Genomic DNA, 21,726 nt, shown 5'->3' with positions numbered 1-21,726 from the left:
TATGGTCTGTTCTACAATGAAGGCTATAATATATATCTTTTCTTTAAGAAGTTAGTTATTAGTGCACTCAACAGCAAGCAGGAACTATAAATTCTGGAGTCTGGAACCCATATCCTAACCATGTCACTGAACCAGAAAGCCATGGAAAATTTGGACTAAATCAGACCTACCTTCTTTGTTAAAGCTGAATGGTGCACATCCAGGAATGGAAAGGGTATTGGACAGAAAGACAGGAGGATGTCTTATTTCCAGTCTTTGGTTCCACTATCTGCGTTTTATACTAGACTATTCCTACAGAGAGTAGAGCTAGTCCCATTAAAGCAAGGGACAAAGTTTGGCTGCTTCTTTTGAACAGTTTCTCTGTCATGAGAACAGATTCCATAATGTGGATTTTTTTTTTTTTTTTTTCTAGAGAGCCTCCAGACAGCTGGTAACTTTGTGTTTAGTTTCCACCTTGCCAGTAAGTAACACAAACTAGACTTTTCCTTTCTCCTTTGCATGTCACATTTTCCTGAGAAACTACTGATGTTTATGTAAAGGGATGGGATGCTGCTGCTGTAATTAATATGTCTCTACTGACTGCCAAGTTACTGTCTCTAAAACACAAAGACCAATAAATATTTAAAAGTGATTTAAAGTTTGTGCACATAGTACCTGTTTTGTGGAAATCTTCATTGCTGAAATAACAGTGGGTTCCTAAGGGAAAAAAAAAAAAGTTAAAATATAAAATGAGTTCTATAAACACAAAAATTCTGCTAGAATGTTATTTGCTCAACCTAGAAACCCTGAAATTAAACTAGATGCTCTGTAGTAACGGCGTTTCTTGCTGTCTTTTGCAGTGGAATAGTTTCTAGCTGTAAGTGAATTAGAATGCATGTACATACCTGAGTGCATCTTTGATTGCTATGTTGCTTGTAGATATATCACTTTCCATGATTATTGCAGTTTCATTGTGATTACTTTGTTATTAGTTTCACATCTTGAAATTAATTTCTACACTTAATATTAAAACTACATTTAAAGAACCTCTCAGGTAATATGAAAATAATAATGGCTGTATCAAAATATGTAGATACTATATATTAAAGGTGATAACACTGAAGTAGGCAATACATTTTAACCGTATCAATGTGAAAAACCCATTCCTGTGAAATTTTATTCATAAGAACAAGCCTTAATCCCAAGCATAATCTTGTTGACTGTACCATGCTATTCACGTACAAGGAAGTTACTCATATTTGCAGAACACAGAGCTAAAACTGGCAAGAGGTTTTTTGCACCCTGGAATACCCATTATTTAATCAACCAAATGGCTCATTAGGATAGTTATCGTTCTCCTAGCTAAGTCAACTCTTAATTATGCTATCTGTAGCAAGCAGATGTCAAACCAATATCTACTGTCTTACATGAGAGACTGTAAGAAATATTGAACAGATTAAGTATGTTTAGATCTGACTAAAAAGACTGTTACACCTTTTAGGTCCAGCTGCTGGAATGGATTTTAATCCTGAGAGTAAAAGTGGCATAATTTGGTTACAAAGTGTGCAAGTCAATTCTGTATGAACTTCATTCCATCTCAAAATCTGCTGCTGATCCCACACATCACACTTTTAGTTATGTATGTACATTAATAAAGTCCTTATTAAGCTTTTATACTTGTGTAGCTTTTCAACTTGCTTATCCTGAAGGAATTTGATATGGGTCACTGGATGTTAAGCATGTGGACTTGCCTTTACAAATGGGTTAATAGACCTTATATTAGAGAGCATCAATTAAGTGTAACATTTGAATGAAAATTGAATTCATTAGTTTGTTTGCTCAGCTGTGCAGAGAAATATTGCACAAATGGGGTTAAAAGAGGCATTTGTTATCAACGTAACGGATATGGAAGACTTTCAGTTTCGTGGAATTATAAATGAAAACCATTGTATTCAGCACATTGAAATTTAAGCATCAAAATACATTGTTTATGATGCACGTAGACTCTTTAGTAACTAACAAAAACTTACATTTGTACATGTAAAATCTGTTGCAAATTCCCTATTGAAAGATCCATATCTTATGCATACAAATTCTGCTTATTCCACTGAAGTACATTAATGCCCTCTTTAAGGCTTAAATACATGCCAAAGGAGATAAATGAGCTTTCAAGTAAATCAGAACACCCAAATCCTTTTGTGTAATGAATAAATACACATGTAAAGTAAAATACCAGACTTGAATTTGCCATTAACCATTCTACTTCTGTAAAGCCTTTCTGAAATAAAACTTTCACTCCATTTATTTTCTTTCTTTCACTTTTATATTTCTCTGATCTCCTTTAGCTTGGCACTTCTACTTGATTTAGGGAAGAGACTCATACATTATCAACAATTGCCAATTTACCCTGCATTAATGTAATGACTTTTGCGTGTATAAAAAAGAAAAAAAGCTGGGAGCCACAAATTACTTGTCTCATTTTCTCCTCATAGTTTCTACTTTATTTTTCTGTTAAAAAAAAAGAAAGAAACCCTGCCACATTTCTGCCCTCAAAAACCCCCATGGATTGCAGAAACAGAGATACCCATTTTTCAGTGGTATCTTGCACTCAAAACAGTGGTTTCTGTGCAAGATTCGTACCACTAACGGCCAGATTGCCCATAAGAAAAAAATAAAAATAATATTGAAAGTAATAATAAAAAGATACTCAAGCTCTGTTTAGATATGTTGTATCTGTTCAGAAACCAAAGATAAAGGGTTGGCAACTGATTATGATGAGGACTTGGTGGCTGGGCCCCCGTGGCAGGTTTTGAGCGGAGCCCTTGTCAGCACATCTGGAGCGAGACCACACGATGGTGGGGCTCTCCGAGCACGCAAGCATCATCTTCACGCTGTCAGATTAACCTCGCCCTCCCAGCTAGGTATCAACCCCCTGAAAGCCTGGGGCCTGTGAAATGGTGCCATAAAACGGCACTGACAAAAAGAATAACGTGGGGAACGTAAATGATTTGTTGTTGTGTACAAAACATGAGACATCCCTGGTTTCTGTCTGGGAAGTGTTTGAAAGGTTTACTTGGCCTCGATCTGCAGGAGTGCCTACGGGATGCCGTAGTTTTTAGGTGGCTCAGATAGGAAAAATGCAAAAGATTGATTTTCACGAGAAAGTACGAAAGATTAGGGGGTGTTTATGGTGTCTTGTGTCAACCCATGAAAATGAGACCCTAAAGACACCTTTGAAAATATAAACACTTTGTTTCTCAGATTATTAGGCATAAAGAATCAGTGCAGTTCACTGTTTTTCCTAAAGTATCTTCCTAGTTACATTATGCTGATAGTCTGAATAGTGTTAAGATCTGATGCAACTATAAGATTCGTGTATTGCATATCACTGTGGGAGAAAACAGACAGGCATTATTCCCAGACTTTCACAGATACGTATTTAACTACAGCATGTAATAGCTCTAAGATTCAGAGATACTAATTTACTTTTTAAGCCACAAAACAAGAGCCCAGAATGCCATTTCTTTTATCATTAACCTCCAGCTAGCACTGAAAGTTTCAAGGTTTATTTTGACTAGTGTCTGGGTCTCCAAATGACAAGCTAATTAGAGGGGTATGCCAGGCTATTCCTTGGCTAGACTGCAAGAAGTTTAGTTTGCAGCTGTCCACAGAGAAATCTACAACCTGACACTTGAAATCTAGCTGCACTTACCCGAAAGACTGTCATTTCTTCCAGCAAGACTTCCTCTAATTCATGCCAAGTCTCCTTAGGAATTGAAACCACTTTAAGAACTGTTCCAATATCTTGGGGGGAAAAAAAAAAAAAAGTTTTCAGGTGCTTAAGATGCATACTTCAGTTTCAGGGCAGCCAGTATTTCCTGTAGTACGTAATTATTGCACATATAAAGATTGTGAAGTCACCTATCTCTGAGCACTCATTGTTCAAAATACCAACTGCTTTTTAAAATAACCTAGAAAAACATCAAATTTCAGTGGGACATTTCACTGAAGTCTTTCAATTATCAAAATGCAACAAAGAAGATAAAAACTACTATAGTTATTAAAGAATGAAAAGGACTGAAATACTATTTAAGTGACAGTATAAAATGACAGCTGTTTCAGTCATTTAATTGAGGAAGGAAATGCACTAAATTTACCCAGGCATGTTTTATTGTCCATTTTGAATATGATGTTTGTCATTCTTAAAATGCATGTGAAGATGCTGTCAGAAGGCTCAGTATCGATATAAAAACATCTGGACAAATGTTGTTAGACAGATGAAACCGCTAGTTCTCTTAAGTACATGCGATCTTCCCTGTGTCAAACAAAGTACCTAAGATGTATAAGCCCCTTAAGGCATCTATATTTCGCTGTGTCTTAGACACTGGTCTTAGCTGAGGGGTAAAAAGCAATACAACTTATTTCTTCTGTTTAGAAATAGATGTGTGCCAGCATTTTAATACTATATCCACTTACATTCTTGGAGTTTTGCAATTGGCTTTAACGTGAACAAGGCCAATGCTTGAAATTCCAGAGCTACAGCCTTTGGTTTTGTGAATAAGGTTGAGACTTACAGCTTCTGCATCTGTGATTTATTTGTTTGTTTCCACGAACAGAATTTACAGGGAACAACAAAAAAGAAAAGAATCATTTCTAGGTTGGTACACATCACTGCAGACTCTCTGAAATGGAAACACTCTGTATGTGACTTTTCTTTTTAACCAGCCAAGTGTAGTGCCCTGTAAATGTATCATAGGAATAACAACCACGTCCCTGAGGACTTTTCATGTTGCACATTCTATAGCAGCAATAGTTTAGGAAAATATAAGGCATTTTAAATGGGTAAAATTCTCAAAGTAACAGAACTATAAAGGTCAACATTCTTGAAACAAGGATTAACCATCAATTACACAAAATTAAAACGAAATTTGTATGTATATATATTTGTGTGTGTTAGTCGAAACTTCTGATTAAAAAGATGACAACTCACCACTTTGATATTGAAAATACATATAAAATTGAAAAAAAAATAGATTACACAGGTTGAAAACATCTTTATAAGGTGACTTAACTTAAAAGCTATTGATTTCACAAGAAAATTCTGGTATTTCAACTTCTTTACATGAATTTGTATTAAAATATTCTAAAAATCCTACAATATCCTGTAGAACTGAGATTTTCATTTTTCCATCTGCTCCCCTTTAAGCAGATGTTGGTTTCTAAGTACATATTTTTGGAAGTTTAGAAAGAAGTGACTTATTTTCCACAAAATATGTACATTATTGTTTTCTTTCATTAGTCACATATTCACAGATTCTTTAAAAAAGAAAAAACAGTTCTTTCTTAAAACAACAAAAACAAAGCAAAGCACAACTTTCTTTTTATTTAGGCAGCTACATGTACAAACTAAGCTAGTAAAATATACTAGATAAGTTGGTTTGGAAGTGGTTTTCATTATGGTTACTGCTACTAATTGAATATACTTAATTCAAGAAATATTGAGAACAATACAGAACAAATGCAATATAAGCTTTAAAACAAGAAGAAAAAAATCCACATTTCTACAACAGAGTAATTCAGAACAACAGATAATTTAATGTTAGTTACATTTGTAATTTAATGGATGAGTTCATTTCCTTAATTATCCTGATAATTTTATGACTGTGGTTTTGAGGAAAATACATTGTACGGGTAAAAAAAGAGAACTCTGATCTAATAAATATAACAGAATAGCAATGTGTCATGACTGTATTCCCTGCTGGAATATGACCATCCTCTGTCACAATGCATCAAATGCCATATTCTAGAAATAAAGCGGGGGGGTGATAAAACAGCACAAGAGAAACTGTGGAGCCTGAGTGGGCACTGAGCAGACGTGAGTTCCCCACATAATGTTGTTTCAAAAAAAGGTCTGACTTTTAAGTGGATCCTGCAACAATTGCAGTTGCTTGATGCTTGAGAAAGCCTCTGAGGTCAAAGATACACAGTGTTAATCACTACGGCGACTTTGGTCAGGCCACAGGTACCAAAGCGGGGCTTTATCTGAGTTCTAGATCAAGTTTTACAGAGTACTGTTTCAAACAATTTCACACAAATGGAATCAGGCTTCTCCTTTAGGATCAATAGGCTCTGCTCAGTGAGATAAGATTACTGTTATTAATTTGCTTTACTGACAGATGTAGGTTGACTGTGCCAAATGATCCCAAACATCAGACACTCAGGATATGCATTAAGTGCGTATCTTAAATCCTGTTTTTTTCTGATATAATTTCAAGCATGCCGATATGATTTTATTTCCATTGTGAAACAGACTGGTACAATCACAGTGGGAAAGAAACTGCTTGGCTAAAGATTTCACCCACAGGAAAGGAAAATGTGACCACACTGGGTGGCTATTAATTATGTTGTGTTCAATTATCATCAGTTATTCAATGAAAAGGAAAAAAAAGTATTTCTTCAACATATTGAAGTTCAGCAGCATGTGGGAATAATGTAGATTGCCGCAACAGCAGTGGGAAAATACAGAGAAATGTATCTAATCTGATGGGACAGACCTGCAGAGAAAAATCCAGTCATACCCCAGAGAGCTTAACTCTGGCTTTGTCATAGGTTCAGATCATCAAGTGGGAAACTGGACTGTGACTAGAGTCCCTAATCTGCTCCCCGGTTTGTTCTTTGCTTGGGGAAGATGTAATACGTGCTGATTGTGTATCTGTTTCTGGTTCCTTTGACTTTGACAGCTGGCTCAGTGCAGCCTTCTGGCAGAAGGCAGGCAGGGCTTCAGTTCTGCCTCTTTTCCTTTACCCCTGCGTGGAAGATGCCCTTTTCTCATTCTGAAACCCACAATAAGGATAATGAGCTCAGAGGAGCACGGAGCATCTTTTGTGCCCCAGCTCCAAGCACAGGTGGTGTAACGCCTGTTCTTGTCCCCATGAGGGTATAACCTCCTGCTGGAAAAAGAACAGTTTCTATGGACAAAAGTAATATTTCAAGAAATAATAACACTCTGCACTTACAAACCTGGGGGTTTGGTGCTGCAATCTCTTTTGGCAAGTGCAAGTAATAATCTTTCAGTACTTTTACAGTTCTTGGGTACAACTATCAGCAATGTTGGATGAGATTCAAAGCACTTACCACACACCTGAATATCAGTGGTTTAGGGAATTGAGTGCCTAAATTCCCAACTCAAAAGTAAGAGCTAGGTATCACTGAGGCTCTTTCAGATGGAGACTTTGCCTGACTAATTTTGGTAAGAACCACTATAAGTAATGATAACAATCTAAAAGCTATAGCTCAGGTTTAAGGAAGTCTTCCAGCACTGTCTGAAAACAGACAGGAACTTCTTCATAACTGTTCATCTTACTCTAATAGAGATTTCGAAGAAAGTAGAATGAATCTCTCTCTGGAAGTAATTATCTCTCTCCCTTGCAGAAGCCAATGCATCTTTCTTAGACAGAATGCCAAACTTTGGTGAGATAAATGCCACCTCTTGTGCTCAAGATGTAGACATAAATCAGCTCCTTATGTTTGTTCAGCATCATACTCTGGATGCTGAAGGGCTTGTTGCCTCACATCGCAGCCAAGGGGAGCATTGCCATTAATTTTTTTTTCTGGGCTGAATCAGGTCATAGAAGACTTGTTGAAAGGCACAAAACACTGCCAGTTGTAGATGGCATTGAAGTCTCTAATGTGTGATGGAAAATATATGTGTTGTGTAAAATCATATGAAACTACTTTTCAATGTTTTATGCAAGAACATATTGTAGCACTGGTATCTAATAACTCAGTTCACAGCTTTAAAGAGCTGGAACACTTTCTGCAGAGCTGCACTTCCTGCAGTAAATGTTCTGAACTGCTACGCATGCACTGTGTTTGGTACACAAAGCTTCATCAGCTCTCAGTTTACTCATAATATATTTCAGGCATCAACATGAAAGAGACCTTGAGATTTATTGCTTTGGAAATCTGACCCCAGGTCTAGAGTACAAGAACTGTACTTAAAGCAAGTCAAAAATTGCACTGTTATAAGACAGACAGCCAGACAGATATTTTTTGGTCCAAAGCTGAAAAGAAACAGTGGGGTTTTGGTTTGATTTGTTTGGACTTCATGATGCCAATGTCTAATAACTAGCAATTATGTCCGATAGAAGTTTAAAATACTTTTATTCAACATAACTGAAACACCAGTCAACTAATGGGAAATCTTCAAAGGTGAAGCAGCAGATCCACCAACTGCTAATCAGCATAGTTCTGAAGCCCCTGAACCTAGGCAAATGCATATCAGCTAATTTCTGGCCACTGTTATTTCTTATTATTACCTTTCTGGAAAAGATATCTTTTTGGAGTGCATACTTCTACTTTTGATAAAATGCCCAAGCTGTATGATTCTGCAAATGCTTTGGAAAGGATATCAAGTTTCTATTTAAATACCAACTCTTCTTAAAACACCCTGTATGTGCCAGATATCTTCATCTTAAGTAAAATGGTGTACTCTTTTGGCTAAAGAGCTGGGCATCTTAAGGCAATACTTGAAATACCTGAAAGGCACACAAGACATTTCCCATACCTGGATAGTTGCCTCATTCATATTAATACTTCTTATGCTGTACTTCAAACCAGCATTTTAATACTAAATTATAATTAATAAGGCAAGATATTTCTAATAAAATTCCCTAATAACAGTAGTTGAAAAGAGAGTGGTTTGATCTTAATCCAGTTGGCAAAGCTCCTAAAGAATTAAGCTATGCAGGCCACAACCTGAACCTGTAACAGCGAATGTATGTAACAAAGACCTCCCCACACACAGAGTTTTGAGTCTTGCCCCAGATTTTCACACTGTTCTGTCAGTGTTCTATTTTTCAGAGTATGAAATTTTATCTGATCTATGTCTCCGTAATGCCTGGAGGAGCATACAGGATAGCTTCACGACTTCTCACCTGTGCCAATGAACATCACATCATATTGGCCATCTTCTGCGTCTACTCGATCTACTACTATCTGTGTGAACTGGTAATCCACGTCCGTTTTGATCATGATTGGACGGTTGTTGATGGGGAATACTGGGTTGTACATGGCTGGATGGCTTCTTGCAAATGTTATAACTTCATCAGGAAGGTCTTTGGTGGAATCGAAGCCTCCAAATGTTTTGCTGGGACACTGAAAATAAAAAAGAAAATGTTTTACATTTTATTATCCATCACTAGAAACATGTTAGAAATCCATTTCATTATAATCATTGCAACTACTGCTATCTATAATGAAATATGATGGGATCTCAGCATTTCATGACAGACAGCAAATGTTAATTCTGTCACTAAGAGTCTCTTTTTTTTTTTTTTTCATTTTGGATTTAAATCAATATGGTTAACAGAATGTAAATGATCCTCATACATCATTTTTCTTACTACTATGCAGTGCAAAAATATTTTCAGTCATTTACTGATTAGTATTAGTCTTTAATTGGCAGAAGGAAGAAATCCTGAATTATCTAAAATCATTCAATATGAGACAAGCAATTTCAGTATTTGGTTATGTATACAATAGAAAATTAATTAATTATGCCTCCATCTTAGTTTCAAAGTATTGTTTTTTAGAAGTTGACCGGAAGTCAATTCCTCTCGGAGGAACCAAATCCTTAAATACTGGGACAATTCCCTGTTCTACTGACTTTTCAAACTCCTACTTGTCTCAACAAGCCTCTGTCATCCGTGTAGTCCCGATAACATGGATTCTGTTACACTAAATCAGATCAAATGAGTCTTCTCCTAAATGTATCTGTTCTCTCTCCATTGATTCTAAAGAAAGCCTCCTATGAGTGTTGCTGATGATACTGTCCATGTGAAGTTAGGTGAGGCGAGTCTCGCTAGAGAACTGAAATAACTCCTCGCTGTTGTGTATTGTGCAGTAATAGAAAAGTTGGTGTCTTGGGATTAATCTGGTCCCCTTGAAGTAACACAGTAAAGAGTCCCTTTGCTCCCTTATATAGCCATGGGTGGGCCAGACAGTTTTGCCTCTCATTTCTGCTTTTCACATTTTCCTCACATTCTCCCAACGTGAGCACAAAATAGAGGCTGAAAAGGGAAGGAGAGGTAAGACCATGGCTTCGCTAGCCACAAAAGTATTCCTCCACTTTCACCTGCCACATGTGCCCATGGGGAGACTTGGGGACTGTGGCTAATCGCCACCATTTGCCCTCATCTCTTCTATAGAATTGCTAAGTATTACTAGAGGTTACTAAAACGTAAGCATTAGTAGTATGTTAGTAATGTTGAATGGATGAAGAAAATGAGCCACAATGGCATTAAATCACCAGTCCAAAGATACTTGGCAAAGAACTTGGTGTCCCCCACTCCTAATCTGTTCAAATACCTATTTAAGGCATATAAAACTCTGAAACCCAGTTGACAATAATTATGTTTGTGGCACTTGAACCTCAAATAGAAACAGCTGGTGTTAAAATGGCCTAGATAATTTGCCCTTTATATCCACATAGAGAATATCTTCCAATTAAATTAAAAACCTAGAGGACAACATCTTATTAACCAAGAATCCAGACCTTGCAGGATGCTCAGCAGAAGAAATCAATTGTCTTTGCTATCACCTTGATCCAAATTATTAATAATTCATCAGAAATGAAATAAAAAAAATCAATGTTGTCAAAAGCAGCAGTTGTTATACTCAACAAAGGGACACTGCCAGCATGGACATATAAAGTGTAAATTGTCCCTTTTTGGCATATTTGTTAGTAAGCAAATTCCTACATTCTCTTCCATTACATGGTATGGAAGGGAGGAAAGGAGGGAGGGAGAATATTTGATTAATGCATTTGGAGCAGACTAAGCAGAAAGCAAGTTAGTTATCTACTTTATTGTGTCAACATTTTTCAGCCTTTCTATTATTATATGTTCTTGCTTTCTTCTACAGAAATATTACAAAGAGAAAATCAGATAGGCTTTTTATAATCATTGGCCAAACCATTGTCTGTCTCAAAAATTGTGTTTAAAATGCTACGCTTCAATTTTAAGTTTGCTTTACATCTCGATTAATATTCTAACTACAGTTCAATACTAATTACTCAGATTAATTAGATAATGATTAAGTACATAATATATGTAAAGTGCTTTAAGTATAAAAATCACTACACAAGAACTAAGTATTGTTAATTGCAGCTGGGCAAACACTGAAAAAAAAACAGCAAATGAATATTCATTTCAATGTTAAGTAAATGAATTTCAGCTGTGTTTCAATTGCTTGAATATTTACTTTCTAGCTTATTTTCTAACAAAGGATTTTACTTGAGCAATGTTGACCAAGATATATTTTATGCAGAAAAATCATAAAACTAGCATTAGTGCCATAATTCTGTGTGTTTAACTGAGACCCCCAATTCTGAGAGCAAGATTACTCCTTGGATCCCCTGCTTTTCTGGGAATAAAAAAATGACAGTGCATTGCTTGGACTAGGGTGTGGCTCACATTCATCCCACCCCACTTTAGGAAACTGAGATGAAATCAAACTCTCATTGCTGTAACTCCCTCCTTTTTCAATGGAGTGAAATGGACACCATCAGTAGGTGAGATTTAGCCCATCCATAGTTCAAATTGCTTTCAGAGGAATCTCAACTCATAAAGTAAGGAATAGAATAGAATAGAATAGAATAGAATAGAATAGAATAGAATAGTTGTCCTGAGGAGGAAAGTCCTGTCATGTTTAGTTATGTTATGGTCACAAAACCAGGATATACAAAGACATTATCCTTGATGCTAATGACAGGACTGATTTTGATATTAGTAGGTCTAGGTCAAGCTAACTGGCAAGGCACTTCATCAGAACTCATGCTTATATACCTAATCAATCCCACTCATAGTAAGGAAATAGAAAGTTTTCAGGTGCCAAAAGATAGGCATGAATACAAATATCCTGAAAAAGTTTGTAGAAATAAGCTTGATCTTGGATTCAAGCAGAGTCAAAGAACTCTTGCATTTAACATCCACTCCCAGTTGTTGGTCCCCAGTACGCTATGTCAGGGGTTTTGATCAGTCAGGAGGAGGTAACTAGGCTATCCCCTAACTGGCCTATTTGGGAATCCAACACAATAAATCAATAGCTACATCTTTGTAGGAATAAAAAGTGCTTTGCTCATAACTGAAGATAGACTCTTGGTACCATGAAGCAGAGAAAACTTGAGCTCTGTAGCTGAATTCACAGAAAGTCAGATATGAATTCAGGATGAGGTACCTCATTGAAGATGAGGTATATACAAAAATCCTCCCTCCTCTCCCAAATATTGTTAAAAGATTAAAAAAAAAAAAATTCTATAGGTCTTAAAGGAAAAATCCTGGCAAATTCTTTGTTAAATGGGAAGCTGATGTGGAATTGTTTGCAAAGTTTTCTGACTTTTCAAAAGAACCATTAACTTTCCTTTTTTCTTTACTTGTACTGGGCAAGCCACCAGATGCTGAAGAAGTTTACTAGCACCTCACGTATTAAATTCCTCAGATAATTCAGCACTGTTTAACTGCAGTGAGATCTGGAACTGAATCACTGTAAGAAGCTCAGGTTTTGTTTCTCTCTTCCCTTTCCCCATTTCTCAGAAAAGGAAGCCACAAGTCTGACATCCAAAGGAACTTCAAAAACCTTTCTTCTTTATTCTCAACAGGTCTTCAAAGCCATTGAAAATACATCCAATTTCATCACTTTAGAAACAAAAAGCTTTTTTTCAGCCAGAAATAGCTCTCGTTTTAAAATTCAGTTTTTACAATAGAATGATTTTAGCAACTATGAGGGGAAAAAATATCTTTTTCAAAGTGCTAGACACCAGGATTAGAGTCACTGGCAGTGCGCTAGGAGAAACTGATGGCCTCAGCCACTCTTTAATTAACATCATTTACAGTGGCATGGCCTCTTGCACTATACGATGAGACTGCAGGGCTATGTAGAATTGCATAATTTGGGATCACATTTGCCCTTAGGCAAGAAAAATGTTTACAATGAAACCTGAACATCTTCGCACTTTCTTTGTGCATCTTAGTATGTTATAGTGAAATTGTAAGGGTAAAATCCATTCTGAGACAGTAGCCAGAAATAAAAAAAAAAAGTAACTTAACTGTATTTCCCTACTTTGGCAAAAGATCTGGTGGCTTAGGTCACTTAGCCACTTAGGGGTGGATTTGGGTCCCTGCTTTTCTGCTTGTCCTTGGGAATTTGATCAAGTTATTCTTCTCCCATATGGATCTCAGTTCAAGACCCTCAGACAAGTCTTGGAATAACCCACAGGCTCTGAGGCAGGCAGAACTGTGTTGCCAGTCTCTAGGGCACATATTTGACTTGTGCATTCAGAATCTCAATAGCGCTGTGTCCGATCTCTGCTGAGGAATGAATGTAACAGAGCCACTGTGCAGCAGCCAGTTCTTTATCTCAGTCTATTTCTGTGATAGAAACATGTAACATTCCTCTTTGTCTGTAGTTTTAAATAATATCTATTGTTTTGTTTTTGTTTAGAAAGGTTAATCAATTCTGGAATCAGAGAGGCATATAAATAAATAGAATAATGAACATTAACTTATGAAGTCTGTCAGACTGAAAAGAAGATGACATTAGTTATACAAGAAATACCAAAAATATCTACTCATTCACATTTTCCACAGGGATGTAAAACAATACAACTTCAAAAAAAGCCTCTGACATATCAGCATTAACTATCGTAATTAAAAAAAAAAAAAAGTTCAGCATCAAATGAGAAATAAAACCTCTCCTATGCTGCAGAACTTGTATTTTAACTCTGGAAAAAATCAGGAATCCTTTTAGCAGTCGTAGTGAGGGAGCAAGGAGTGCTGAGGAATCTGGCTGTCAGGGAGCCACTGTTTTCTTTTACTTAGGAAGTCATTTTCATTCGGCTGAGCTTATATATTGTCTAACTGTTGGAGATCGGTTGAAAGATCAGGTTTGAAAGAACAATTTCAAAACATACCAGACAAAAGTAGAAAAACTGATGATGTAAAAAAAAGGATCAAAGTTATTCGTGGTTTGGTTTTTGCCTTATATTTAAGGAGACTTTTGAAAGAATATTATAGACAGATATATTATTTACATTTATATTTATATGCTTATATGTATACATGTGTACACATATATTTAATCTTCAGCAATGATATTTTAGAACTTAAATGGGCCAAGCTGCTTCATACTAGCCACGGAGCTACTCCAATGTATACAATTAATGCTTTTTTCATAGATGTCCCATCTTCTTAGCCTACTGGTAATTTCAGAGGCAGTTAAATATTTCTAGAATGTGATGACATAAGTTGGGAGTTGTAAATATGGATGTCTTATATACACTGTATTTTAGTCATTCATAAACTAGAAACTGAGAAACAGGTAGAAGCACAGATTTTTAAAAATGCCAGTGGAAGTCAGAAATTATTATAGTCACTCTGTCATCCATTGCAGAAATATCTGTCTTACTATACTAGATTTAATGTCGAGAACAATTGAAAGTTTCTTAACAGCCAGGCAGATGCTCTGTTTTCTGTTCATTCTCACAAAGAATGGCTCAGCCACTATTTGGAACAAAGACAAATTCCAAGGAAAGGATAATGCAGAGTAATTTATTAAACATTTGACTTTCAGTAAAGTTCTCCAGCTATTGCTCAAACTTCTGCCGAAGTTGTTAATATGAATGCCAAAATTAAAATCCAAATGAAGTTGCTGTTGCAGTTTCATACTTTACAAGAAAATCAGTACTTGAGGGATCTGGAGGAATTGTTAGCTTTCCCTTCTGCCACCCTATCCATTTCATTATCTTTTTCAGTTTCTTTCCCTGATTTCAGCTCAAAGACCATGTAATGTGTGAAAATATTTTCCACAGTTTTCCTTTTTTTAGATTACTGTATTTCTTAGGGTACTTACAGTTCCTGGCCGTGGATATGGCACTCGCCCTTGGTAGGGAACCCACTGGTAGTTTGGGCCATCTCGGTGGGCATAGGGACCAAGAAATACCCTCCTCACATCAGTCATGCTGTACGTACACACTGCTGACCCCTTGAAGATATTACTAAAAATGAGGGGAGAAGAAATCAAATAAGATTCTTTAAATTATCAGTTGGTTTAATCAAGTGGAAGAGCTATGGGAATAGCAGCTTGTTGCTTTCTAATTTATTGCATGTGCTGATTATCAAAACTCTGACTTGCTCTCAGAGCAATCCTAACTCACCTCCTGTGAAAGTTCAGCATAACCGATACGATCTCTCAGACATTTTCCTAAGCAGATGGCTGCTATTCCACTATTTAAAACATATTGTCCCCAGAAGGCCAAAGCCCCGATTTGAGTAAACTTCAACAGGGCTGTCCCTAGAGGACTATTCCAATCTTTCCTACACTTCACATCTTTCTATTTTTTTTAGCAGTCTCTTCTGTCTTTTGGGCAGCGCCCACGCAAATTTCAGTGTTGTTTCTTACCTTGAGATTTCTTACAGAAGACAGTAAGCACTTGTAAATCTCCCTCTTCCATGCCTGGTTATCACTAGAAACATTCTTTCTGTTTAGAAACTAAAACTTTTGACCTTCACAGATAAATGTGGCAATGCAACCAGTACTGCAAACCTTCCTCAGGCCAAAGCTACAAGTATAATTCTGTTCTTGGTGAAAGCACAATGAAACCAAAACATTCAAGTCACAGTTCTATGTGATTTAATAACAGAACTTTTTGAAAGATCATTAAACTTTCCAGATTTCAGCAATATTTTTTACTAATATCTCCTTGAGTAGTCAATTTCTCACACCACAGATTTTCTGTTTTACCCTGCCCTCAAACAAGCATATTTATGCTTGTGTTATTTTTCCAGGTCTGTGTGGAAAGGGCTACAAATTCTGATCCCCACTATAAAAAGCCAATTCAACAGCCAGAACAGCCTGAGAAACTGATAGTCTTTGTGATTACTAGCTTCAGAGTGATGATGTACATTGCTCATAAGAAAAGAAACCTAATTCATTACTTCTTACTGCCACTGACTTCTCAAGTTCAAAGGTTAAAAAAATTTTGTGTTTCTTAAAAACATTTTTAACAAAGAGACCTCTTTAAAACAAGCAGCCACCCAAGTTTCCGTGCAAGTAAAATGATACGTTCTATACCTGGAAGTTGTAAACACTCCATAGACTATTGGATTTTTAGGGTCTTTTGAGTTCATTAGGAACACATCCTCTGTAAAATAACAAGAGATGGAAAAGAAAACTAAGTTAAATTCATATGGATAATACCCCAATTTTTGTATTCAAAGCCATTTTTGCCACTTACGTAGTTCATCAAAGTGTGTGTCAATGCCATTGGGTCCTGGCACAGAACAAATCAGACGTGCTTTGAGGAAAGTTGTCCATTTGTTAACAAGGCTCCTGTGTCCACCAAAGTCATTCTAATAACAAAAGTATTTTGCATTAATATCTAGTAACAGTCTTTGTTTGAAGTATCAACAGAGTACAGAGAAAATACAGCAAATAACCACAAGATACTACTTACAGAAAACAGAGAAAAGAATTCACCTTCTACATACAAAAGCATTATTATGTTGTCAAAGACACTAATTCTGAATTGCTTTTATTTTACATTTCATAGTAGTACATCATTTAAAAAAAACAAAACAAAACCCCCAAAAGCTCTTTATATATTGTAATACATATATAACACTGGAGAAAGAGAGACAGGCAGAATATTTTGCTCCAGAGGTCCCAGGCTACCATGTCCTGGTAAAGCTGAAGAGGTTTATTATTCTTAACTGGGTAGCAACAAAGTAGAAATGTAAGTTGCCAGTGAACAAAGTAGATAAAAATGCCAGAACAGTGGGATCAGTTGTATGGCTGCAAAACTTATGAATAAAGTGCACCAAGGACTCCAAACTTATGGGGTAATTGGTTTTCAAGCAGCTACCTCTGGATTTGAGGATATAAATTGAAATTGTGCTTATGGATTAACATGAATTTTTACTGTAAACATCATAGTTGCCAAAGCTACAACATTTATTAATATAATTTCATTTGTAGAAATATTTTTAAAAGTCTGTCAGAAAAATATTTGGATGTTTATCAGTGTGGATGAATGATTCAATCTGCAGTCATTAAGGGTCTTCTGAATGGTTGCCTGTTTCTACAGCTAAGCTTGAACAACTGTTTCTTTAAATCTTCCTTTACCTCTGTTTTAAAGATTTTCACTAATGTGGGAATGAAAAGGTATTAACATTCCTTTAAAAAGTAAATTCTTCAAATGTTTTTGGCCTACCTGGAAGTATCACATTTCCTGTAAAAGATTCTCTCTTTTGCAGACATGTTCTAAGCCTCAGAAGATGCCCACGACTTTTTAAACAAAACATCGTAGTTTGTGTCATCTTCCCCAAACAGAGAAGAACTGAATAGTATACTTTTGGGTGTTATCCCCTAACTATTTTTCACTTGCGATGACCTCTGCTTTAGTACAATGCCAGTGTTAATACTGAATAGTTTACAGGCAAGAAAATGCAGTTTCTAAAACCACTCGCACAGCGTCCTGCAAGTGTACTCAATCTCACATGAAGAAGTCATCATTTTACCTTGCAGATCTGCCCTATTCTGGCATGAGTGGCTTTTCCAGTGTGCTCTCCATCAATTGCATTTTCACGGAAGAAGAAATAGATTTTGTCATCTTCTGGATTGTCACTCTCTGGTATCAGGTGAGCACTAATAAATCTAGGATCTGAGAAGACAAAACCGTTGTGCATGTTACTACTCCATGAATTGAATCACTTGCCTTCCTTGTATAAATGAATTGTGATTTTGCTTCCCAAGAATCAATCTTTGCATCAAATGGCAAATATATCTATGTTAGGTACACCACCACCCATTATCATGTGGCAGGTATTTACATTCCTCTTATCTTTAATAAATAGAGGTGTTTACTACAGATACTTAATGAACAGATCTTAACTTGATTATTGGAGCAATTAAACATTCATGAAATCTCTTTACAAATGGTTTTATAACATTACAGCATGGCTTCCTAATTCCACATATTTACTACTGACATTTTTCTTGTTTCTTTGGATGATTTGACTTTGGTCAGTAATCTTTCTGTATGTGTCACACATAAAATGAGAGAATTATTGAGACAAATGTAAAATTCCTAAATTTAGCAACAATGAAGAATATATAAAGAAAGTTTTTTACATCTAGAAAAGCATTAATGTGTTACTGTCAAAAAAATTAAGTTAAAAAAAATGGTTTTGATTGATATTGTCTACTTCCACACTATGATACCCTAAACCCCAACATTTTTGTCTCATTTTCAGAAGAGAAATGCATTTGTGAATTTCTGCTAAAGTTGTTGAAATACCTCGTCTTGTCATTTTTTTAAAGATTTTTTTTTTCATAGAACACCTTTATTTCTAGGACAATTAGAGTGACAACATTATTTGCTGATAAAGAAGATACATCAACTAATGAAAACGCATAAAATGCAGACATGCTGTTTGGTTATGTAAAAAATGGTGGAAAGAAGTTTTGGGAGAGAATGTTATAGAAATCATAACAGTAAATTCATACCAGTGGTGAATCTGGCTCATCACTGTATTTTACAGAGATACTTCAGCTGGTATCTTTCACTATATTTGGAAAAAGAAGGCATATCCAACAGTTTTACCAATCTGTTTTATAACCAGTTTACATCCTGCTGGGATAATTAACTGTGAACTATATTTAACTGCTCAGAGTCTTGTTCCTATGTGAAATTATAAGCTATTTTAGTGTCATGCATTAACATCTTTTCAGTGTATGTTTATTGCTATATAGTCATGGAAATAATGAACCGTACTTTGTTTTGCCATTTTGCATTAGCTCTCCTGTGAAACCCATTGCCTTATTAAGGATGGCAGTGTTTGTAAGCAACATATTTTGATATATCTATATATATCTGCATGTATGTGTTTGGATGTTTCTATTATATGAGTACATACTGCATAATTTTGTGTAAGTGTATATATATTCTCATGTACTCTGTGTGTGTGTGTGTGTATATATAAATATACACAGTACACAAGAATTACCATACTGGCTTAGACCAAGGTTTACTTAGATCAGTATACAGATTCCAACATTGTCCAGAATTATCTGGGACAAAGAAAGAATATGGTAAGTACAAATAATACTCTCCCAGAACAATCTCCCTTCCTCCAACTATTTTCAGGAGGTCTGATTCCCTGAGCTTGGTTGCTTTCTACGTGCTTAGTAACTCTCAATAGACTGTTCATCCAGTTATCTGTCTAGACTCTTCTTGAACCCATGCAAATTTCCAGCATTTATATTGTCCTTTCGGAATTTGTTCCTCACGTACACAATCTAGCGAGCTAAAACCTACTTCTGATTTCGTTTTTTTGAACGTCAATCTTGACTAACTTCATTTGGTGCCTCTTAATTCTTGTATTGGAGATACCCACAGTGTTCAAGATGTGGATGAATTGTGCTTTTATACAAGGGCTATAGTGATGCTTTTTGTTGAATTCTCTGTTCTTTTTCTATTAATTCCTAACACTTAATATGGATTTGACAGTTCCTAAGCAGTAATCTGAAATTTTCATGGAACTTTATGCACCATAACCCCAGAACCTCATCCTTCATTGGTAATGCTCAGTCCACAGCCCATCATTTGATATGTGAAGACAGGAATGTTTTCCTCATGGTTTTCCCCATGGTTTATCACTACATCATTCATCAAGAATAATTTAATTTGTCATTTGATTGGTTAGCTACCCCATTGCATAAGATCCTTTTGTAATTCTTCACAGTCTTCCTTTGTCTCACTATGCTGAATAACTTAGTATTGTGTGAAAAATTTTCTCATTCTGCTGCTCAACCTCTTTTTCAGGTTATTTATGAACAAGCTGAACATCACAGGCCACAAAACAGATCTCTGTGAAACTGTATCTATTATCTATTGTCTATTAAAATAAATCTTTTTAGACGTCTGAAAACATCAAAAATCTGTAAGCAGCTTAAGCTCTCCACCCCAAACCCCAGTAACTTAAGCTACTAAATTAATTTCCTTTCTTTCTAGCATGCATTTAATAGCCTTCAAGTTTCACTGACATGAAACTCAAGATAAATAATATCTAGATTATATTATACAGTGGTAAATATCTATTATTTTATATACTATCTACCAGGGCTTTGAATGCAACTTGTATCACAAGAAGCACAAGGCTACAGCTTGAAAATTTCTGCATCGCAGCCTGTGGAAGGATACATCAGAGAAAGAGGATACCCATTAGTAGACACTGTTCTGGGCTATTGGAGCTGGAGAACCTTTTGTCTCAATACACTGTTTTTACAATCTTAAGGTTTTAACGAAAAGGGTAAAAAAATCATTCAACCAAAACCTAAGTACATTCCCAAATGGGTTGAATGATTTGTTTCTAGCGCAATGAGTTTTGTAAATCACAAGATATCAAATTCTAAAATAAATCACTATATTATCAGGCATCAAAAATCTAACTTTACATTGGCCTATGAAGATACTGTGGGGAGTCCCATCTGAGTCAATAATATTGTTGATATAGTACGGGTTATATAAACTTGCCCTCAGTTAGCATATTATTATTCTTTTCTTTCCCTCTCATAATTTTGCAAGTGAACCTAGAGACAGTAAGACAGTCTAGTATTAAAGCAGCACTGATATAAGAATGATAGAAAAATAGTTTAAGAAATTGAAAGTATGTATTTCAAATAATTCTGTCAGAGTGGTAGCTGAGGAGAGGGGTGTGAGGAAGGCAGATATAACTAACACTATAGCCAGAGCACATGTGAATATGCTTTGTATACATCTTTTACCAGTGCTCATCTGGGATGAATTCAGATTTTCAATTAGTGATTAATAATCCTAACTACCTCCCTGAAAATAAAGCGGTCACACGGCGCCACATTAGAACACATCCATTGTACATCATGGAACAGTTTTTGTTGAATAACACTGGTGTTTCTTACTGAGCAAACCTCAGGCTCTTTCGCCATCTGGTTAAATCGATATGTTTTAGTCAATAAAAGAGTGGTTCTTCATGTTATAGGGCCCTTGCTCTTGTTACCTGGTGGTGTTTGGTTTTTTCCCCCTCTTCCATATAACAGATCTATGTCTACGCAATGAAGCAAATAAAGGAAGAACAGGCTACATGTGTTCTGCTGCATATAGAAGTAGATTCATTTCACTTTGGAATGAATACAATGACGATAAAAGCAACATCATGATTATATGTGTGGAGAGAGGGAGAGAAATGTGGTTGATAATTTCGTAGGTTATAAAGCTAAGAAGTGGGTGGTGTGAACTAGTGATCTGTAGTGTGTTCTTTATTGTTTCATTAGCAGAGGAGCTGTTTGACTTGCCTGAGGCTTGATGCACACTTGCATTTAACTCCAGGGCTTCAGACCGTGCTTACAACTAACTGTTTAGCTTCATGATGAATCAATCAGCCAGATGGCCGGCAGTCACGCAACACAGCCCTCTCCATGGACTCTGTAGCATTTTTTTATTGCTCTTCTTTGAGGAAGGGAAGGGAGATGTTGTCCACAGATGAGGGACTTCTCCTTGACTCTCCTAATTGCTCACCCATGCAGCAGAAGAAAGAATGTTATCCATGAATGTGTATGTTCAAGTATTGAGACTGCCCTGCCTTACCCTGCAAAATTAAACAGGTTCAGTATCAAGGGGTCCCCATGGGAAGTTTAAAATAATTCAGTCAGGGT

The 21,726-nt window shown here is 36.1% G+C and overlaps 1 protein-coding gene across 4 annotated transcripts in view; it reads right to left on the bottom strand.

The window, feature by feature from the left end:
• The window catches only part of SEMA3A (semaphorin 3A), a 335,619-nt gene that overhangs the window by 21,037 nt on the left and 292,856 nt on the right, over positions 1–21,726 (bottom strand). For all 4 annotated transcript variants that reach the window (XM_030015370.1, XM_030015368.1, XM_030015367.1 and 1 more), the window contains 7 exons: positions 17,553–17,695; positions 16,271–16,385; positions 16,108–16,177; positions 14,887–15,031; positions 8,916–9,135; positions 3,692–3,783; positions 655–696 (listed from right to left, as the gene is read on the bottom strand). In XM_030015370.1, the coding sequence (XP_029871230.1) occupies positions 655–696; positions 3,692–3,783; positions 8,916–9,135; positions 14,887–15,031; positions 16,108–16,177; positions 16,271–16,385; positions 17,553–17,695 (827 nt within the window). The remainder of the gene's footprint in view (positions 1–654; positions 697–3,691; positions 3,784–8,915; positions 9,136–14,886; positions 15,032–16,107; positions 16,178–16,270; positions 16,386–17,552; positions 17,696–21,726) is intronic.

This window comes from Aquila chrysaetos, chromosome 5 (genome assembly GCF_900496995.4).
Source record: "Aquila chrysaetos chrysaetos chromosome 5, bAquChr1.4, whole genome shotgun sequence".
NCBI classification, from domain to species: Eukaryota; Metazoa; Chordata; class Aves; order Accipitriformes; family Accipitridae; genus Aquila; species Aquila chrysaetos.
Note: the sequence above shows the minus strand (reverse complement) of the source record. Positions and strands in the feature narration are given on the sequence as shown.